Here is a 21,959-nt window from a genome sequence, read left to right on the forward strand (position 1 = left end):
AGCTAGAATGGCAATCCTCATATCCAAGCATTTAAGCAAACAAAAATAACCATTTGAAAGCTATTTCCCATACTCTCTCTAGTTCTCAGTTCACCACAATTTCATTTAGAAGGAAATGTTCCATTTGTGTCCATTGTAGTCCTGTCAGCAGCAGAAGCAATGACCAGCTCTCAACATACAAAATTAACTCCACTCCAGTTTTTCTGGATAAAAACAAATCAATCAAAAGCCAGAGTCCTTTTCCAGGAAGGGGCTTTTTTGATAAAGACAAGCACTTACCAGAGAACGCTATTCTTGTTATAAAGTTACTTAAATAAGCATTTGGTATAACTTAGGTTCTATTTTTTTTCTTCTTTTAAAAATCAAGTAATTTATCTCTGGGAAATGTTTTAAGTCTTCCAAATGTTCTTTGGAGTCCACTTTATGTGAATGATCCTCTTCACCCAGGCCATTCCTAATTGAAGGGCAAAGGTGTGTAGGCCGATGACTCTATGAAACAACTCGCCATTATTCCATTAGCACTGAAGAACAGAATGCTGAGCAGAAAATGAGAAAATGATTGCACTGGCCTGCATGAGTAGCAGCGTTGGGAATTCTTCCAAACCCCAAGGCAGAAGCTGTACAGTCAGCTCCTTCATTGTGCAAGCAAGGAGAGACTTCAGGAAGCTACAGGGAAGCTGTAGGTGATCTGCCTCACATTCTTCTTTCAACTCCAGGATCGTGTGAATCACAAGAGCAGCCAGCAATGGCAAACATGAAAGAGAAGCTTCCAGAATACAAGCAAGGACAAAAGAAGTGTTTTTCCCCTTTAGATCATAGCGCCTCTCCTGCTTGCCTGTAGCAGGCTAAGATTCATCTCAGTGAATAAAATCCCAGCATGCTCTACTTGCACACTCTATACCCACAAAGTGAAAATCATGTCCAAGCTGTGAACTGACCAAGCCAAAGACTAAACACAAAGTTGGAAATGTTGCCAGCCTTGTCCTTTCTTCTCACGCAATGGTCATGCTCCATCTACAAGTGCTTCCATGATCACTCCCATCCCCCACTTGCCAGTTAGTGTCCTCCATCTGCAAAGAAGGAAGTTTTACTAACACTAACCCAAGCAGAAGGGAAAGGGAGTAAGAGAGACTCCATAAACATATCATGAAATCAAGAAAGAGGAACCTCATTTTGCTTTAAGATGTCTAGTGACATGGACTCTAATGTCTCAAGGAGGACCACATTGGCATCTGTTTCACAGTCTCTCAGGAATTCAGAACGATTCTTCAGGAGAGTTCAGAGTTGATATGCATTCTTTGAGTCCTGGGAAACATCAGAAGACGCCATTCAGGTAGTCATCTCTGAGATCTGTCCACTCTGCTTTCCAGATAAGTGTTAATCCAGAACTACATCCCCAACCTAGAGAAAACTCAATTTTCGAATTGATTGAGAATGAATTTTATCCCATGGCAGAGACTAATGGTTGCTTTAGCACAAGCAAAAATACTCTGTGAAGCCCCAGCTGAAGCAGAAATGAGAGCTAGAAGGGATGTCACCAGGCATTAAACATCAGAGATTGGCCAAGCCTGGCTACTGCCTGTACTAAAAATTACATTGGACTCCTTTCAAAATGTCAAATTACTCCACTGGTCCTGAATGGCATCAGGCTTCAGGGGTCCCGAGGAAGCCAAGAGGAAGATGCCTGGACTGCTTGCTTGGCCTCTTCCCAATGCTCTGAAAGGTCAAGGCCAGCCTGCCTGCATCAGCGTTGTGTTCGCCGCCAGACCATCAGCAGAGCTCTCACGCTAGTCCTAGGAGGCAGTAAGAAAGCACTTGAGCCCTTCCCACTATGCTTACCTACAGAGAATGCACGTGCCCTTCTTGACATGCACCCTTAAGATCAGAAATGGTGGGGGAAAGAAGCTCAGTTAGGAGAAAATGATAACTAATACTGAGTCAGCAGATGGCAGGTGCAATCTGGAACTTCCAGCTTCTCAAATCATCAATTTTTTGATGCCCTTGGCCTCTGGTTCTGTGTGTGGTACTAACCCTAAGATTCTAGCCTCTCCTGGGGGAGGGGTGGGGATTTTAAGTAAGTCCTCCGCTGCTTCATTTCCCAAATTCTCAAAGCGCAGCTCCTGAATATAACCTTGAAAGTTGGAGAGGGAGGGGGTTCCTTTTCCACAGTCCCTTCTTTTTCTAATTTGTCCTCTGGAAACCCAGACACAATGAGACGAAAATACTAAAACTTCCATCTTCGCAGATGGAAGTTTCCAGTAACTTTTCCAAGGTTTTGCCTTACAATCTGCAGCTGGTTCTCCTACCATGAGTCATTTCACCAAGTCCATGGGCTGCTTTCACTTACTAGGTTGCTAGCCTAGTGTACGAAGGATGCTAAAGCCTCAAAGTGATATTGTTTTCCTAGGTGACCCCTCCAATGATTCAGCCTGAGCTATGGAAGCTACTGTACTGCACTGAACTCCAGAGATAAAGTAGGATGGGGACATTAGCCTGAGTTTCACCCAGCATCCCCATATCCTGACTACATGGCCACGGAGTGGCCTCATGGCCTCCCAATGTTCCAATTTCTTCAGCCTTCAAATGAGGGCAATGATAAACAGATTAAAGAGGATTTTTTTTCATATGAAAAGCTTGGCACAGAGCTTTCAGTGTGCCTCATGTCTATTAGATGCTAAACGTCAAGACTATTTCAATTCTGAGCTGAAAGGAGAGAGAGCCAAGAGTTGGCTGCTTCTGATTCTTAGATCAGAAACTCAGTGGTACTACATAAAATTAGAGAAACGACATAGCAGGTCTATATAGAGAGCCAGGACAGGGCCACTGCTATCAGCATATATGTACTAGCAAATAGGATATCCCCAGATACAGTTATTCAATGAACAATCTGAAGGTGTTTGGAATATTGTATAGGTCCAGAGGTATCAGCTGTCTGTATCGTGCATTTCCCTAACAGAAAGTCTCGGGGAGTTTGGAAGAAGTCCCATGAATGATGGCACAGACCCTCCCATCATTGATGGAGGCTGCTGAAAGGATACAAGTGTTCAGAAGACATGTTTAAATGTTAAAAGACTGTCAGGGTGCCAAAGTTCTGTGGGGTTGAAGTGGATCTGTTCTAAGATCCAGTTTTCTTTACGGAATTCTAGGTGGCTAAGGCTCAGGTTGAGCTGCAGATAGCCACAACATAATCATATTTCTGGAAAGCCATCAACACTCCTTCCTTCCTCCCTTCCTTCCTTCCTTCCTTCCTTCCTTCCTTCCTTCCTTCCTTCCTTCCTTCCTTCCTTCCCACTGCTGAGCAGTAGACAGATGCAGGTGAGGGGGAGTTGGCCACCTTTCTGAAACACTAGAGAGGAATTGTACCTCAAGGTCACAATCCATTCAGCTTCCCAATTTCTGAGGTGATTTAAAGAAAAAGAAAAAAAAAAAAGGCTTCAAAGCTGGGACCAGCGCTAAATCCCATTGAAATGTCTAGAGTGGGCATTAAGCGAATCTTCCCTCCCAGGTCTCCTGGCAGCAGTTGGATATTAACAAGGAGAATTATCATCTGGGACTCCAGCTGCCGCTTATGTCTCTTTAAAGAATGAATAGCCTTCCAGTTCCAGTCAGCTGCCTGCTCACAATTGCAGAGGAATGGTAAATCATCTAGGTGAATGGAAAGCGATTTGAGAGAGCAAGGCTGCCTATGGACGAGGTGCTTTCTCCATCTCTTCTGTGACACAACAAGCAGGATGGCCCATACCACTGCCTTGGCTTAAGTCCGTATCTGTACCTTCCCAGAAAGGGCCCTAGAACCACTTATTAAAGGGAACATGAAAACGCCCACAGCAAACCCACCGAAACAATTTTTATTATTTTTACAAGGACAGAATAATCGTATTATGAGTCACAGTTTAATTTGCTCTCCAGTGGTTTTATTTAGCCAAAGGATCAATTTTGTTCATGCCAAATAACATGTTGAGTGGTTTTAATGAAATGTGCATTTTCCATTTTCTCATCGCATTGGTTCCCTGGTAGCCATGACCTCTACTCCCCAGAAAATTTGTTAGGACAGCAGATATAGGCTAGGCCTCCTTTGGCAGCCGTAATCTACCAGAATGGGCAAGTTGGTTTTGTATTTGTGATGAAAGGGGTCTAGACCCCCAAGTAGTGAAAACTTTGATCTGGAGCTTAAAAGCATCTTATCCAAACATACATTCATTTAATCTTGCAACTCAAGCATGAAGAACCCTCCCAGGGTGCCTTGGGAGGGCCGAGGGCACAGAGCTGGGGCTTACAGAGAAGCCGGGCAGCAATGCCTGAGGAGTCAGTTATCTGTGATCCCTGGTCCCAGGGGAAAAGCTTTGCCTCTCAAGGAGGCTCAAACAGCCAGGCAAGGCATTCTTAGTGGTTAGACTGCTTCAGGGCTTTCCAGGGACACAGATTTTGTGGCAGGAAAATGTGACAGCAAATCAGAACCGCCCTGGGGGAATCCATAGCTGAAATCCATAGCTACAGTTCTTTCCTTTCCTTCCAATAACGGGTTCAAAGGAGCTGATCGGCCCCATGTCCCAAGACTTTATTCCTTACCAGTAAAATCCAAACTAAAATCCCAAGAGAATTTGCATGTCAACTCCAAATCTCTTCCAAGTCTCAATTTGATTCATCAAGCATCACTTGAAGGGATTCATGGCTGGTCGCTGGGCACTAAGCACTTGAGGGCACAAAGAGGAGTAAGTGACAATGTTCCTTCCTCAAGATGCTCACAGCCTAACAGGAGAAGAAGCATTGGGTCAATTCATTCTGGCGTAATAAATGTAACGGAAATGGTCTGAATGGAAGCTAGTGGAGCCTTGGTGAGTGCTCTCTCGTGGACACAGAGACCCTAGCAAAGGAGCTCAGCATGACCTGAGCCCTAGCTTTAGTCCATTACTTTTGGTTCCATGTATTAGTTCCTTTGGGCATTACTACAAGCCACTTAAAGGAGGAGAGGTTAGCTTTGGCTCATGGATTCAGAGACTTTGGCCCATCATAGCAGGTAGACATGGTAAAGTGGCTGTAGCCTGGTGGTAGGAGTTCAAGTGGAAAGAGAGCAAGCCAAGAAAGCAAGCCCAGTTAGAGAAGTCTGGATGTACATAAACTGGCAGGTAACAGATGATGTCATTTGTGTTCCCACAATCCTGTTCCTTTTTCTTTCTTCTATGCCAGTCTTAATGTATGCTATCTATACCCAAGTTTATTTACTCTTGCCCTCAAAACAGCTTCTGGAGTTCCAGAGGATGCATTCAAGTTTTAGACAGCAAGGGAAATGGGATAAGATTAATGTTTTATTTAAATAATTTAAAATCCTCCCATTGATTCCTCTCCATTTTGTTAGCTGTTGAAGAAGTAGACTACTTCGAAAAATAGAGCTTTTACTATAAAAGAGGGGAGACTATGCATTGGACAGGCAAATACCGCCCTACCCTACAGGATTTCAGGAAAGATCTCAGAGGCAGTGTGTGCAAAAGTAAATATCTATGTTGTATTTGTTGGAGATGAGGCAGCGTGAGTACCCAGAAGAGCCTATCACGTGCACCCTCATTCAGAAGACATATCTTGTCTTCTGAAGTTAAGTGGCATTCCTAACCTTGGCATATGCATTGACATTTCTGTCATTCACAAAACACTTCTTTTGGGATGGGATTTCATGTGACCCTGCCTCCAAAATAAAAGGCTAAGAGAGAGCCATCACTGTTTCAAGGTGTGGTAGGAGGAAGAGCGCTATGCTTTAACAATCTTGTGTTAAACCTTGCACCTGTATAAGATAGGGATCTAGGGGTCCTGGGAGAATGGGAAATGGGACACCATGGGGAGTTCAGAGACAATGGCCCAAACTCTGCATGTAGATGTATGGGTAAGAAACTCCCATGTACTAAAGTACACAACCAGAGGGAACAGCATGTGTTAAGACCCAGATTCAGCAGCACATGAGAAGGATCGGGCTTGATTTCCATAGTGAGAAAGGATGGCTTGTGTAAAAGTGTGGTCAGTGAGGTGGGAAGGAAGCCCTGGGAGGGGCAGAGTACCCTGCAGGTGGAGTGTCTTAAAGACCAGACAGGATGGAGGCCTCTCACCCTAACTTTGACCGTTCAATAAAGCAGTCGTGTCTTTGCATTTACTTTAGTGATCAGCAGGCTACACTGGAATCTGAATCCTCAACCTGCACAGGCCTAGTCTTAACAAAGCATGGAGGTCACAAGACCCGAACCTGGATTCTTGTGCATTTTTAGCAACAGAATCACCGTGAAAGAACGAGTCCACTGACTAAGTGAACTTGGTCCGAGACATTCTAGCAGGGACTAAAGAAGGGAAGCACGGGTGTGTGCTCTCCCTCTTCCCAGGAGCACCTGTTCTTCCCTCCGGGGCAACAGATGGGCCAAATAAACCCATAAAATGATTTGTAAACTTTATGTAACTGACCATCCTCAGTTGTGGAATCATTTCAATAGCTCAGAATTAGCATTTTAAAAATAAAATATAGAGAGTACAAAACAGGTCATGAACCCTGAATCTAAAAACGCAAAGTTCAAATCTGAAACCCTTTCAGTGCCAACGTGAAGCCACCAGGAGAATACGCCATTCCATACCTAGCCACATGAAATTAGTCAGTCCACATGTATGTACACACAAAATAATATATAAAATTACCCAAAAAGTATTTAATAAGTACACAGGAGACATAAATGAATTTTATGTTTAGACATAATATCACCTCTAAGATATCTTATTATAGGTACATAAATATCCCTAGCCAACCCAGAATGCCTCTGAGATCCCAAACATCTCTGTTAAAGCATAATAAGAGCATTATAGTCATATTGAGATACATAGACAGTGCTTGTAGCAAATGTTCCTAAAATCTCAGAGGCTCATCCAGCAAGTTTGTTTTTCTCTCACTTAAAGGCTAGGGAAGAGATGGATGGGTCTCTGGTCACAACTTCTCCCTGTTTATTAACTCAAGATAATATGAGCACTGATGTATGGCTATACTCTGTCACCCTTGGGAGCACCACTGGAGACAAGAGTCAGATAAAGGGTCAGCTGCTACCTGCTCATGCTTCCACACATAAGTGATATTTGTGCACAGTGATGGGTCCCTTAATCCTAGAACTTGGGAGGCAGAGGCAGATGGATCTCTGTGAGTTCAAGGCCAGTCTGGTCAACAGACCTAGTTCTAGGACATCCAGGGTTATACAATAAAACCCTATAACGGAGGGGGGATGATACTTGCCACTGTGACCATGACACATGGGCTAGCCTGGGTCACATAAAGCCCACTTACCTCAAAGATAGAGATGCTTCTGTTTTAAGTACCTGAAAAGGAACCGGACACCAGAGAGCACAATGGAGCAGTGGGCAGACTAGCACATGCTAGTGGAATGGAATGTTGGTGGCTTCTCCTGGGAAGAGAAGACTAAAAGTGTAGGAGTCCTATTGGCCAGCCCATATCTGCTCAGTGCAAGAAGGACACTGAACAATAACAAAGAAATAGTCCTCCAAACCCAACGTGATGAGCCGATGAGTACTGGGAGGTTACTGCAGGAGCATGAATGGCCCATTTCTGCATGACTGATGACTTACAAAAGCTGCATCTCTACAGGTCTCTGCATAACTTGCCGACAGCATCTCTGACTGAAGTGTTCAAGAAATGATACTATATGACAAGTAACAAGGGCTCTTCTCTGTGTCTTTTCGGAGAAAAAGAAAAAATAAAAAGAAAGAGTTCCTCATGACTATTGAACTGTCTTCATTCCACAGCTCAAAAATAACTCAATATCACCTACAACAACTCAACAAATTATAGTCAACATTGTATCTCCCCCCACCTTGTGGTGTGTGTGTGTGTGTGTGTGTGTAAGCTTTTGTCTTACTCAAAGAGTCAGCACAGATACCCTACCAAGCAGCTTGCTAAATGGCCAAGAATAAAAAAGTGACCATTGAATGTGGGAACACCTCAAGGACAGCCAGGACCCTGTGAACAAACATAACAATGGGAGAAGGTGACACAAAGGTGGCATTAAAAGCCTACTGCTCAGTGTAAAATCCCCCACTTCTAAGACGATACCTCACTTTCACAAAGACATAGTCATTCCTGGGTGAGGAGAGCCCTTATCCTGAAGTGCTTAATTAAAATATCATGCTGTGAAACTGTGTCACTGGTTATACAATGAGCAGTATCTTCCTGGGAACTTTAGGGGAGAAACTTTGCAATATTTTTCTAAGCACTCCAGCCACCAGCAGAAGAAATACTGTGAATTCAGTAGGCCCTATGGTTGATGAATAACTTGACTTAGGATGTTTGAAATATATTTCTTTTTTATAGGTTTGTTTCTCTTTTATAGGTGTTTTGTCTCTGTGTATGTATGTTCACTACATACATGTACTGTGTGTGCTGTGCCTAAGGAGGCCAGAAGAGGACATTGGAGCCTCTGGAACTGGAATTATAGACGGGTAGCCATAGCCTGGGTTACAAAGGGTATCAAACCCAGGTTCTCTGGAAGAGCAGCCAGTGCTATTAAATGCTGAATCATTTTTCCATCCCCAGAATATATTTCTAATACTTATAAGTCCTCAGGGGAAACAATGAAAATATAATGTTAGCCAACATCTACTGAATGCTAGTTATGTGCCCAGAATGGCATTAGAAATTTTATCTTTTAGCCGGGCGGTGGTGGCGCACGCCTTTAATCCCAGCACTTGGGAGGCAGAGGCAGGCAGATTTCTGAGTTCGAGGCCAGCCTGGTCTACAGAGTGAGTTCCAGGACAGCCAGGACTATACAGGGAAACCCTGTCTTAAAAAAAAACAAAAAAAAAAAAAAAAGAAATTTTATCTTTTGTTAATCTCATTTAATCCTCTCTATTATGAGGTCACGTTGACAAGTTACTTGCATTTAAAGTTCAAAGATCTCAAAAAAATTTAGTCACTCATGAGTAATCAGTAGCAAAGCTACTTTAAAAATGCAAATAAATAAATAAATAACCTGGATGATTCCAAAACAGTTACTATTATAGATTGAATTGTTTGCCCCAAAGAAAGACGTATGGAAGCCCTAACTTCAAGACCTCAAAACGCAACCTCATTTGTAAATAGATTGGTTTGCAGGTGTCACTAGTTAAAAGGCCCTGAGGTCATAGTAGAACGGGGTCTGATATCACAGGTTTGCTTAAAAATACAGATCACTCAGCCCACCGACATGAGAGGGTCAACCTCAAGGGCCTAGAAGACTTCATTTTCACAAATACAACAGGGACTTCTGATGCAATCAGGTGGCCGCCTTGCAGAGAGTGGGTTTAGACTTTCTCCTGAGGATCGAAGGATGTAGATTAGATGAATGCTCAGGTTTCTTCCTGATCCCAGTATGTCTACTGGCTTATCTTGAGACCATTTGCCCTGCTTACACTGGTGCTTTGACATCTTAGAACGCTCGTCTTTCCTTTCACCTTTCCAGCAAACACTGATGCCCTTTCTCTGTCTCTCGATTGACTGGATCTGAGGAGCCAAATAGAATTATTTTAACGTGTGATAAGTAGATCCTGTAGCTATTGCTGCTAAAACTAACCCACAGCACAAACAGGATAGTCAGCATTCTACGTTATCAGTCCTTAATCTGCCCTTGCTCTTAATCACTCCTAGATTTCCTAACTCAAGGCTCTGGAGGGATGGGGATGGGTTTTAAGGCCTCTGGGAGCTCTGTAATCCCTATAAACTTGCCTACAGATGATGAGTCGGTTAGCACATTTTCAGAGGTAAATCTGATGCCAGGAAAGGAAGGGAACAATGGGTCCAGACATCATGTGACTACCCAGGTCACCTGGCTATGACCCTGGATGTTCATTTTGATACTTCTAAGGGACACTGTTTGGTCATGGAGGGGTGTCGGGCAGCTTGAGCAGCTCTGGGGGATACTGGGAAGGTGGTAGTGGTACCAACACCACAGTCTTTGAATTTCTACAAAACCCTATATAAAAATTGGTGGAACAATTAGATGACAAAACCAAACAGCCAAAGGACACATTTCCAACAAAATTAGGGTCAGGTTATCTCACAAGACCCAGATGACAAGTGAATAGAGCCATGAGCATCTGGATGGACAAGAAAACAACTGAGAAGGGTCTGGGAGACACTGAGGGCAGCAGCTCCTAAGAGCAGACAGCATCTCTGGGAGATGGGATGCTTTTGAAACATGAGTGTAAACATGAAAGATGTTCAGGGAGTGGCGAGTATCAGGGGAAGTGGAGAGGTCTCAGAAAGGGGGGATAAAGGGGTTAGAGCAAACAGAAGGCTCTAAGTTCTCAGCATAGAGCCACCAGGGCAGGGTGAAAAACTGCCCTGACAGGAATCAAAAGAAAGAAGGTCACCTGAGCGAGCAAACAGGCGGAAGCTCAGAATACAAGCCACCATTTAATGCCATGTTTGAACAGAAGAGGGGCTCTGAAATTGGAAATGGTTTCCTAAAATCCAAGTCCATCTGTAAGTTCAAGAAAAATAATTTCACATAGAAATGAACATTAAGAAAAGAATGGAGGCCAGGTTCCAGGTAGCTCTTACAAGAAATAATATACACAAGGAAAGAATACCCAAAAATATAGCCATAGAGTAATCAGAACATTAGCTGAGTTAGAAAGCAATGCACAAATGATTCAAGATACAAAAGGACAGCATTAATCAGAATCATAAAATAATGCAAACTCCAAAAAACAATTTAAAAGAAAAAGATCATTTTAGAAATCATGGCTAAATTACATAGGCTATGAAACCAAATAAACACAATAAAAAAAAAAACCCTGAAGATGAAAAAGATAAAATTTTCAATAAAAAAAGAAAAAAAACTATAAAAAGGAATTTTAGAGAAAGTGATGAAGATCAACAAGGAACTTGAACACCTGGAAAACAGGAGTCCCTAAAGAAAGAAGCAAAACACATGTATTTAGCTTTCTCATGCTGTGACAGAACACCCGAGGAAAACAGCTTATATAGGAGGAAACGGTTATCTGGCTCCTGGTTGCAGAGTTTTCAAGCTGTGGTTAGCTGGCTCCTCTGCTCCAGCCTAAGGTCAAGAGGAGCTCACAACAGCATGAGTGTGTATCAGAGCAGGCTGTTTACCCCAAGGTAGCCAGGAAGGAGAAGGAGAGAAGAATGTAGGACCATAAATACCTTCAACATCTTGCTCCCAGATGACCTACTTCCTCTGCCAGACCCCATCCCTCCTATTCTTTCTGCCATGAATTCATCTGTGGATTGTTAATCTGTTCATGAAAATAGTATCCTCTTGATCCAACCACTTCTCGATGTTCTATCTCTGACCATCCCTTAGGGTCAACGGGAGATTGAGCATAATACTTCATGGTCAGACCACAAGAGCACAGAAGCAGCAAATTCTAAGTGGAGAGACCTTTTCTGAAATAAATGGGTTTGGAACTGCTCATAGAGCATGCCTCATGCCTGCGACCATCAGCCTTGAACAGACAGCATCAGACAAATGGTAGTGATATTAATAAATTCTAAGGAAAAAGCCCTTTGAGCATCGACTAGAAAGGCATATGATTTACATTTTCATTATACTTTCAGGAGCAACTTCTCGTGTCAGAAGGAATAGAGTGATATATTTAAGATACTCAGAGAAAGTAAGTCAATGATTTTATTTCCAGAAAAATTGACTTTCAAAATATAATGGGCGCTGACTATTATCAATATACAAGAACTCAGAGAGTATCGATCCCACGAGCCTTTCCTGAGGAATCTATTGAATAACAAGCTTCAATCAAAATGACTAGCGAGACATTGACAGAAGATCTGATGGTGAACATTTGATATACAGTACTTCACAGCTAGGACTAGGAATGTATTAATGGTTGTACATTCAGGCAATGTAAATAAAGGGCCCCTATCTATAGCTACTATAGGTTTTTGTAAATAGCAAGCTAGAATACAAAAGAAGTGTTAATGCAAACGAAATTAGAACATGCAAAAATTAACATTTTGCATAATTTTAACATAATTATTAAGGCAGCAATGGTAGTGTTTTATATCTGCTCCATGTGCAATGTGGGAGATAACAAATGAATAATGATGGAAAATTCTAATTATTTTTGTCATCTCCCAAATAATTACAAACTTGAACTTCAGGTGGAAGTACCTATAAGGAAGGCATGAGTTATAGAACCTGAAATACAGAAGGGAACTGATAAGAACAGACTGTGCATAGCTTTGTGCAGCTCCATAGTTAATCATGTCACATTAGGATCCTAAAATTAGCTATGAGGAGTGTACCTGCCCCACGGATATTATGAAGTGCTACAAACCCACCTGTACGTGTGTATGTATGTGTATGTATGTATACACACACACTTACATACACACGTGTGTGTATGTGTGTGTTTGTTTATTATTTATTTATTTTTACTTAACTACTAGAGTATTCGATGTCAAACATTGATCTCCATTCCACTATATGTAGCAGTCCTTAATATCCACAGTCTGGGTTTGAAATACCATTTTTCAATAAAAGATATTTCAGAGAAATCTTTAATTCAAGGTTTGAGCCAACATATATATGAACCTGAAAACCATGGTCACATAGATGGTAAGAATGGTAGCAAAGACACTGAAATTGGAGGCAGAGACAGACAGATCTCCCTGAGTTCAAGGCCTGTTATTGTCACTATGAATGACAGTCAAGGACACATACTGAGCCCTTGACTAAAAAATGAAAAAAGGTATTGGAGTCCTGTCACTAAGACTCAGGAGGCAACTTTAAAAAGACTCCCACTGACCAAAGATGAGTCAATTTGAGCATCAACAATAATAACTATCAAATAAATTTAAACTTTACCACTTTACAGTGGTATTTAACCAAAAGTAATCATTGCTTTTAGAAAGACTGGGGAAACGAATCTTTAGCTTAAATGCCGACAAATACATGGAATGATTCAGGCTCCATCTTCCATATCTGATGTCCCAGAGAATACAGCAAATGAATGAGCAGTATGCCTCTTCACAGATATCCTACCTAATAAAGTTATTCTAGAGATAGAATTTTTAATATATTGTAATTCCCACTGAGCAAACAGATCCAAGTATTACCTATCAGTCAGTGGCTGCTAGGACCACACCAAAGGAGACAATCTGATATGAGCAGAGCTCGGATCTGGTCCAACTGGAAATAGGCAGGAAATGCCAAGGGCAGAAGAACTTGCTCCAATCAGCAAGATCTCGGCTGTGGAAAAGCTGGAGGTCAACTGGATCAACAGCAGATAGACTGGAAAAAAAACAGATGTGTTGGGGGGGTGGGGCAGACCAGGAATCAGAAAACATAGACCTTTTTATTAGTGGGCAAGACAAACTGTAGTGTGAAGGAAGGCACTCTGGGTAATAAAACTTTAATACAAGCTCAAGGACATGGTTAATATAAAAGTCAGGATGTCAGGTTTCTATGGGAGGAGGGAGACACTTCGATGAGGATGAATCAGGTTTCTATGGAAGGAGGGAGACACTTTGATGGGGATGAATCAGGTTTCTATGGGAGGAGGGAGACACTTCGATGCAGATGAAACATGAGCAGGGATTTTGCCGTGGAATATCAAGTTATGTTTCCAAGCAGATGTGGTTTCCCGTTTTATGAAAATTAGCAACCGATGTGTTAGATTTATAAGATTTGTCAATTCCCTGTTCCTCTCTATAATGAAAATACTTTAAAAATATAATCAAGTGTGCTTGACTGGGAAACACAAGGCCCTGAGTTCGATCCCCTTGACTGGGGGGAATAAAACTAAATAAAATAAAGTTCTTGCCATCAAAAAGGTCAGAGTCTGGAGTGGGAAATCATGTTGTAAACAATTAGTTTTGAGGCAATATGACAAATGCTCTTACATAGATGTGCACACATAGTTGTCAAAGCAACGTGGAACTGAAACAATTCAGCAGGGCAGGTCCAGGAAGGCTCCCAGGAGGAGGAAACACACCACCCGAGCTTCCAGAGACAGCCTTCTCCAGACAGACATGTGAGGGGTGCTCAGAGACTAGACTGCAGTGATCTCAGCTCACCTGGCAATGGATTCCTCCAGGTGTCCCTGGGCCCCTCAGCACTTATTCTGGAATGTGTAGCTTTCTTCATGGCCCTGCAATTTGTCTAGGGCAGTTTCCTCTAAGAGAATAGGGGGTATAGTTGTTCACCAAAAGAGCAGATGAGTTAACGTCTCTTGCTTTTCCCTTGTTTGAAAACCACAATGTCACATATGATCTGAGTTCAAAATTAAGAAGGCTTTCCTCCTCAACTTTTCTACAGCTATGAAATCAGGATCCCACCCAGCCATGGTCTCTGCAAGCACACTTTCCACTAGAGTTCCTCCTTCGTCCAGGGAACTGAGGATAGAGAAGTTTCTAGAAACCTCCTCCTACCTGAAGCCCGCCCACCAGCTCCACAGAGTGATCTACTACATCTTTAACCAACAATGCAAGACAGTAAATAGCTGATGATAAAATCTGACATACCCAAAGGGAAGAGGAAGGACATACTTTGTTAGGCTACATTTCCTGAGACCCAAACAAAAAGCTTGTGAGTTGTATACCGGAACCACAGAACAACTGGGCGTGTGCGAGTCTGGGTGTTCTCTGCTAGTCCTGTTCCCGAATACTCTATAAATAGTGCCGTGGGCCCCAGGTATTCTAAGGAACCTTCAGGCTGAGAGTCAGGTTGGCATCCAGTCCAGCTTGCACTTATCCTTCTTGCTGATCTGGCATTCATTCCTCACTATCTCTGCTGGCAAGCTGGTACTAGAAGCTAAAAGTACCTTGCAGTTGAGAATGGGCTAGAAAAGAGTGAGACTTGAAAAGCTGTCTGCTTCCAGGTGCATTGATTTATCAAATGGGGCTAGGTCATCCACCTGTACTATCAAGGAGACAACAAGACAACTGGGAAATTCTCAGAAATGAATGAGGAGGACAGAATGTCCCAAGGACCCAACCTAGAGACATGCACTGCCTTCTTTAGCCAACTGAGTCCTGGCAAGCGTGTTATCATTATATGAAACCCATTTACCAAGTCAGTACATTACAGACTCCCTGGTGCTCTGTTAATGCAAGACCAACATCAAATAACCATCATCTCAGGCCAAGTATCTGTGGGGCCACTCAAGACAAACATCAGAGGGCAATGCATAGGTGTGTGTTCATGGCCGAGTAGACTTTTCTTCCACCTATCCTAGTCTTAAACTTTGTAAAGTTATGGTTGTGAAAAGGTATTCTCAATACCTTCCTACCTAAGGTTTGTATCACATGGATGCCACTTTGTATCCCAAAGAGATTCTGCAGTGTTCCAAACTTGCCTGATCCCTGGTCAGCTGCATTGTTTGTTACAGAATAGAGTCCCTAAAAAATACATAAAGCCAGGGATAGTGGCTCATTCCCATAATCCCAGCACTTAGGAGGCTGAGGAAGAACGGTTGCCATGAGTTCAAAAGTAGCCTGGGCCCCAGAGCTTACAAAGGTCTCCAAACCACACTCAAAGGCCAAAAATATGGATATCTTATTCTGCTGTGGCTTCTTCAACAAAGTACCATAGACTAGTTGGCTTCAAAAAACATAAATGTATGTTCTTATTGGTCTGGAAACTGAGGTTTCAAGAGTAGATCCCAGCATGGCCAGGTTTTGGTGACATCTCTCCTCCTGGTAGAGTGCAAACCTCTTCTGAGGACACCAATCACAGCACTGGACACTCACACTGATAATCTCGTGACACACACGAATGACCTCATGGTACACACTGATGACCTCATGACAAATTCCAATGGCCTCCAGACACACACTGATTACATCATGACACCTCATTTACCACTCAAAGTCTCCATCTCTACTTAACAGCACACTGAAGCATGGGCCTTTCTCTAACACAGGAAACTGAGAGAGAGAAAAAACAAGCAAACAGAAAATCTTGAGTCCATACCAGGGGGCAATGGGACTTTAAAGGGAGAATTTGAGATGAGTCTTTGCTTCTCACCATCTGTGCAAAGTTACTTAGACAAGGCACAAACACCAACAAGCTGTACAAACATTGGTCGGGGCAACTTAAAAACTTCAAATGAACAAAGCTTACCGGTGGTCAGTAATCCAAACCTCAACACACACCGTAGATGAGAGCTGTGTCTGTGGCCAGGAACCTCGGTTGTTAGTGTGCATGGCTACTGAAGTTTGCTCTAGGATCTCCAGCCAAAGGAGAGCACGCATTTGCTAATGGCCTCTCCTATTTCATATGTGCTAAGCCCCAGGTTGAGTTCCAGCCTTCACTCATCCCCGAATTGCTAGCCCCTTTTTAAAATGAGAAAACTTAACATTTTTCCTCAATAGCTTAACATTTTGTCTCAGGGCATCACCAGCTTACAAGGGAAGCAACGCTAGCCATAGCCCAAGGCCTCATGGGAAATCTTCCTCCTCCAAACACACACCAGAGCCCTAATGAGAAAAATAACGCATTTTGCAAACTGTGCTGTTGAGGGGGGTTTTTTTGTAGATCAAAAGATTTTTCTTACTTTTTAATAATTCAGGTAACCTTGGAGATCCAGCCGTTTCTCAGATATTGCTTAGCAGTGAAGAATCAGAACGTTGCTGCTTGCCTGACTCCACTCTGTCATTCTATAGGCAAGTCTGGGTACTCTGTCTCTATGACAGGAGAGCCGTGAGAAGAGCCCATAGTCTCAGGTCAGGTCTGCTAGGCTCCACTGAGCCTTTATTTGCCTTGCATAGCTGGTGTCTTTATTGAGTTAGCAGTCATGTATTGAGGCTCATTATAAAGATGAGCCAAATACTGTTTGCAGATAAAAGGAATAGCCTTACCCTCAAGGATACTGTAGGATGGAAACAGGACATTCCATCCTCTCACAGAATTGTTACCCTGCTTCTGTGGGTGCTTGCACTTACCTTGTATTAGTTTGACACATAAAACAACAACAACAACAACAACAACAACAACAAAAACATATGGTAAGAAACATGAGAGAGAAAGAGGTGGGAGAGGGAGAGAAAGGGAGGAAGAGAGAGGGGGATACAAGGCAATGTCTAAACACCTTAGGCTTTGACACCATCACTCTTCCTGGGATCCTTGTTGTCAGCAACACAAGTCCAAGTGGTCCATTTATTATTTGACCTTTCTTAGCTTTCCATCCTCAGGAAAACCTCATGTACTGGCTGTAATCCACCCTTCTCATTCATCTCTGGAACTCATGCAGAACCTACCTCTATTCTTCACCCTACCTCTCAATATCATCCTATATCAGAAACTCAGCAGATAGTGTCCTGAGCATATCCTATGGCCATCATTGAGCAAACCAAGATGGTGGAGAGCAGCGCATCCTCAGCTCCATGATGTGCATGGCACATCTCTATGGCAACGCACGGGGCTTTGTACTTCCCTTTATGCACAGAGGCCTTTTGTGGTTCACAGGACTACAGGACAGCCAAAGGTATCACGTGGTGCCCAGGAGTCACACTTCAGCAATGGCTGCCCACCTCCTCCTCACTCTTCACTTCCCACTAGCCCCTGCTCTATATTTTTAATCAACACAGATGTTCAGGGCATAGGATCTGCTTGAGAGCCCATGAATTCCAGTGCTACACAAAATGACTGAGTGGCAGCTGTGTTTGCCCTTGCTGCCGATTCCCCACCCTCACTTAAGCAAGAACTGGAACCTCAGCTCCAAAAACAAATTTTTAAACTCAGGTAAATAGTTCCAGGCCCTGTGACAAAGGCATCTGATCCCAGATGCATGAGAGGCTGAAGCGGGAAAACCATAGTTCAAGTTCAAGGCACAGGCAACATACTGAGGCCGCCCCATCTCAAAATAAAGGTTAAAAGAGGGTTATGGATGTAGCTCAATGGTAGAGTGGCTCCCTAGCATGAATGAAACCTTAGCTTCATCCTTAATGCCATGAAGAGTAGCATCTGAACTGCAAGTCAAAGTTTAGAAGCCTTCTATTTAGGTTATTATGGTGAATATCTATTACAAACATGAAGCTCAGATTAATTACTAACTGGACCATCAGTTGTACAGTAGAACTGGTATGTATGGCCATGTCATCTTTGAAAAACTTGCAGAGCCTATCCAGAAGGAGATGAATGGTTTCATTCAGGTTGAATTCTATTGTGTGCGCACATGCACACACACACACACACACACAAACAACATACACAGCATACAGCACACAGATACACACACAAACAGTGTACACAGCATACAGCATATACACATACACACACACACACAGAGCATACACAGCATACAGCACACACACACAAACAGCATACACAGCATACAGTACACACACAAACACACACACAGAACTTTAGCCTTTAATGGTCTACTCTAATGGTATTATAGATGATTTAAAGAGGTACCCCCTCAGGATTTAAAGAATGTTCTTAACACAACTGTAAATTTGTGTTTTACTTAAATAACTGTTTTGTCATTTTTATTTCTCAGCATACTGAAAAGCATGGTAGAAGTTCCCTGGGCCTCTCTCTTACTCTTAGAGTCTTGGCCATCGTGGTACCGCTAGAGCATTGTTGTCGTGCTACCACTTAGGTCTCTAGAAACCATTGCTCATTAGAAAGCTTTTCTGCAGACTCTCATAGGCCTGTTGCATATGGTAAACCCTGACAGAACGCCAGGTCCTCGTGCCCTGACCCAGAAAAGGCTGTGACCCATCGGCACAAGGGATATTCAAAGTCTACTTTTAGAGAACTCTGCAGATCATCTGATGCCTGACTCGGCCTGGATAAGCTACCTTCTTAGGGAGATGATGAGGGCGATCTCAAACTTGCAAAGGGCATGGAGAGATGGCTTAGCCACTCAATGCTAGGCTTACAACCAAATTTGCAAAGGGAGACTTTAGGTCCTGTAAAATCATAATATCTCCAGGCCTTGATCCCTTCATCCATAAAATGAAGGAAATAACACTCTAATGAAAATTAATAGAATATCATCAAGGGCTTTCAGATTTGTATATGTACTCACAAAATGTGACAGCAAAACCAGTCTCTGAAGGATAATTTATTTCTTGGCCCTCAGCTGGCCTCACCAGCCACTCATCTTAAAGAAGCCAGCCTTCCAGTTTACATGTGACATTGCAAACTGGCTTACAAATATTGTACTCCCTGAATACCAAGGCTGTGTTCACATGTACCCCAGCTTCATTGCTGTTTTAATGCCATGCCATTTTTAGTTGGTGAGGAACAGAGGTCCATTCTCTGCTCCCACTTTTGGGGATATCATGGAAGTGAAAGAGGTATACTCCAGCTATGGTTGGGTCCTATAGACCTTCCATAGGTCCTCTCACAGCCCAAGGACCTGGGCAGCTGGAGCTATTTACAAGCCAACCAGTGCCAAGTGCTTCCCTTTTTCTTCTTTCCCTTTTTATTCTTGCTTTTCAGAAGGTGGACAGAGTAAAACACTCTCCAGCAGAGGAAATAATATAAACTTAAAAGTCACTTGGAATGGAATGGTGAAATGATTTCACCACTTTCTTTCAGCAAATAATAATAATGATGATGATGGTGATAATAATAATGCCATATGAGGCCACCTCTGGGGATTCCATTACTGAGAAGCTGGAGGGAAACGCAATGGCTTCCTATGAACAGGTTTTCCCTTTAACTGGTTAGAGCACTTTGGGATGGAGAGATGAGAAAGACAGGTGCTAGACAATAGAATAAACCTAGCAGCAGCAGATCATTTGCATAATTTTGTATAAAAGTGCACTGACGTATGAAGTATACAGTGAGTGTATTGAATACTGAAAATGAAGAATCTTGGAACACAATCTATGTTGACTACCCAGTTCTGAAATAGCCGAGCATCTTATGAAATACCTCTTGCTTCTTTGTAGAAATGAGTGGTGTTCCTCTCTCTCTCTCTCTTTCTTTCTCTCTCTCCTTCCCCACTTTCCTCTCTTTTTCCCTCCCTCCCTCCCTCCCTCCCTAACCCATGCAGTGTGTATGTGTGCGTGCAGGTGCATGCATATGTGTGTGTGGTCATGTGCACTCATATACAATCTTTAGAAAACACACTTTTTATACTATTGTTCTAGGTAATTCTCCAAAATGAATGCTCAATACAAACTGGCCATGGAGGTGGGGCTGGAGGGAGCAGGGGGATGCTTGCGTCTCTTTCTGACACTGTGTAAGTAGTAGCCCCTTTGCCATTCTTGCATGATTAAAGGTTGTCTGGAGGGCTACGACAGTGTATACAGCAAAGATTACAAACAACCATTTTTGCAGGCCAAATTGCTTCCTAAATGAGGGAGCAGAAGATTTAAGGGTGAACATAACTGTATTTGAGCGGCATCCAAAGATTTCTGCTGTGTGGGAAACAAAACTCTGACTTCCTTCTGACAAGTATTCCTTAACAGGCCTTCCCAGATACCTGAAACCCATCCTAACACACTCAGGCCCTCCACTGACCACCACCTTGCCGGCATGGTGTGGCCCAGTCTCCAGGCTGCTCACCAGTCCGCAGGCCTATGGGGTGAGTGAATGATTGCATGAGGCAAGCCTGGTGAATATTGATGAGCTGGAGACCTCAGGGCTCTTACTCCCTAGCTGGAGAAGGAGGCAGTTTTTAAATTTACTGTACCGAGAAGTGTTTCTTCTTCTGTGTTCCATTGTTGCTGAGGTTGGCTTATTCTTCTTTGTAAAAAAGGCAATTTTTTTATTGTTGCCAATATCTTTAACCATAAAATGAACTTAGAAAATGTAAAAGCGATGTGATCTCACAAACTGCTGTGTTTTGAAGTTTTGGATATTAGGTCTGTGCTTTATAGCTCAGGGGAGTAGAATAAGAAAAATCCCGAGAAGCAATTAAAGTCATTACCAGCAGATCAGAGCGTCAGGCAACTGGAGAAGAGCAGAGTGTAGGAGCTGACAGCGGCCTAAGGTGCCATCAGCAGGCACTCCCCTGCAGAAAGAGACTCTTCCTCTCAGATGTGCTCAGCAGCTGGGGGCTTCCTGGAGGAATGTGACAGAAATAACCCTCACACAACAGATCTGATTTAAATAGCTCTCAGATGCCCCTAGAGTAAGCTAAAGGTGGGAACCCTGTCCTAAGGTGACCCTCACTGTGCAGTGATTTGGTGTCATCTTCTCTAATCAGTACGAGGGCTTCAGGGGAACCTCTAGATGAGGCAACCATTACTGGCCAGGTCTATACATTTCTGATGTTATTCAATCTATCAGGGTCAGTGTCAGTCACTTCTAGTCTTATGACTGACACATGTCTCAAGAAATGTGCTGAAAACCCATTTACAGTAAAATACGACATATTCAGCTCCCAGCATTTTCGGGAAGGCAGGTGCCTTTCAAACCCCGCATAAAACTTCTCTACAGGATTTGGCGAAGGTTTGACTCTGATCAACCTTCCTGGGTGCCAGTGAGCAGAATCTACCAAATTCCATTCTCTCCCCCTCAGCCCAAGGAGATAGGTCACAGGCTTCTGCTGACCTTGGGCTAGGAGAGTCTTTGAGGCCGTGTAGAAAGCCAAGTTTTTAGTGCTGACTCAGCAAATGCTATGCCACATGCAAGCATAGATGGATCATAGTAAAATTTGCTATTAAATCAAAGAAAAGGGAATCTCCAGCCATAAAGAGATAGCTCAGTTAGTCAAGTACTTGCCATGCAGACATGAAGACCTGCATTTGGAAACCCAGCCCCTGGCATGTACCTACAATACCAGCCCTGAAGAAATAGAGACAGGTGGCTCCCTAGAGCTCACTAGCCAGCTAGTCTCACCAAATGGTGAGCTCCGGGTTTAGTGAGAGAATCCCTCTCCAAAAAGAAAGAGGAAAACAAGAGAGAGAGAGAGAGAGAAAGAGAGAGAGAGAGAGAGAGAGAGAGAGAGAGAGAGAGAGAGAGAGAGAGAGAGAGAAAAGAAAACCATTCAAATCAGCTGAGGTC

At 43.0% G+C, this 21,959-nt stretch overlaps 1 protein-coding gene and 1 long non-coding RNA gene across 4 annotated transcripts in view; one reads left to right on the forward strand and one right to left on the reverse strand.

Moving 5' to 3' along the window:
• The window catches only part of Slc9a9 (solute carrier family 9 member A9), a 565,781-nt gene that overhangs the window by 542,086 nt on the left and 1,736 nt on the right, over positions 1-21,959 (forward strand). The window contains exon 15 of the mRNA XM_085827898.1: positions 20,430-20,535. Within this exon, the coding sequence (XP_085684024.1) occupies positions 20,430-20,535 (106 nt within the window). The remainder of the gene's footprint in view (positions 1-20,429; positions 20,536-21,959) is intronic.
• Positions 1-21,959, reverse strand: part of LOC147002120 (uncharacterized) — an 81,498-nt gene that overhangs the window by 51,640 nt on the left and 7,899 nt on the right. Inside the window, exons 2-3 of one of the 3 annotated variants that reach the window (XR_015044464.1) lie at positions 20,881-21,014; positions 13,106-13,280 (exon numbers count right to left, since the gene is read on the reverse strand). The exons of 1 other annotated variant lie outside the window; for it this stretch is intronic. This is a non-coding gene — a long non-coding RNA (uncharacterized LOC147002120). The remainder of the gene's footprint in view (positions 1-13,105; positions 13,281-20,880; positions 21,015-21,959) is intronic. One more of the 3 variants, XR_015044463.1, reaches the window with a different exon arrangement.

Source organism: Mus caroli, unplaced genomic scaffold, assembly GCF_978045245.1.
Source record: "Mus caroli unplaced genomic scaffold, Mus_caroli_1 scaffold_11, whole genome shotgun sequence".
In the NCBI taxonomy this organism is placed as follows: Eukaryota; Metazoa; Chordata; class Mammalia; order Rodentia; family Muridae; genus Mus; species Mus caroli.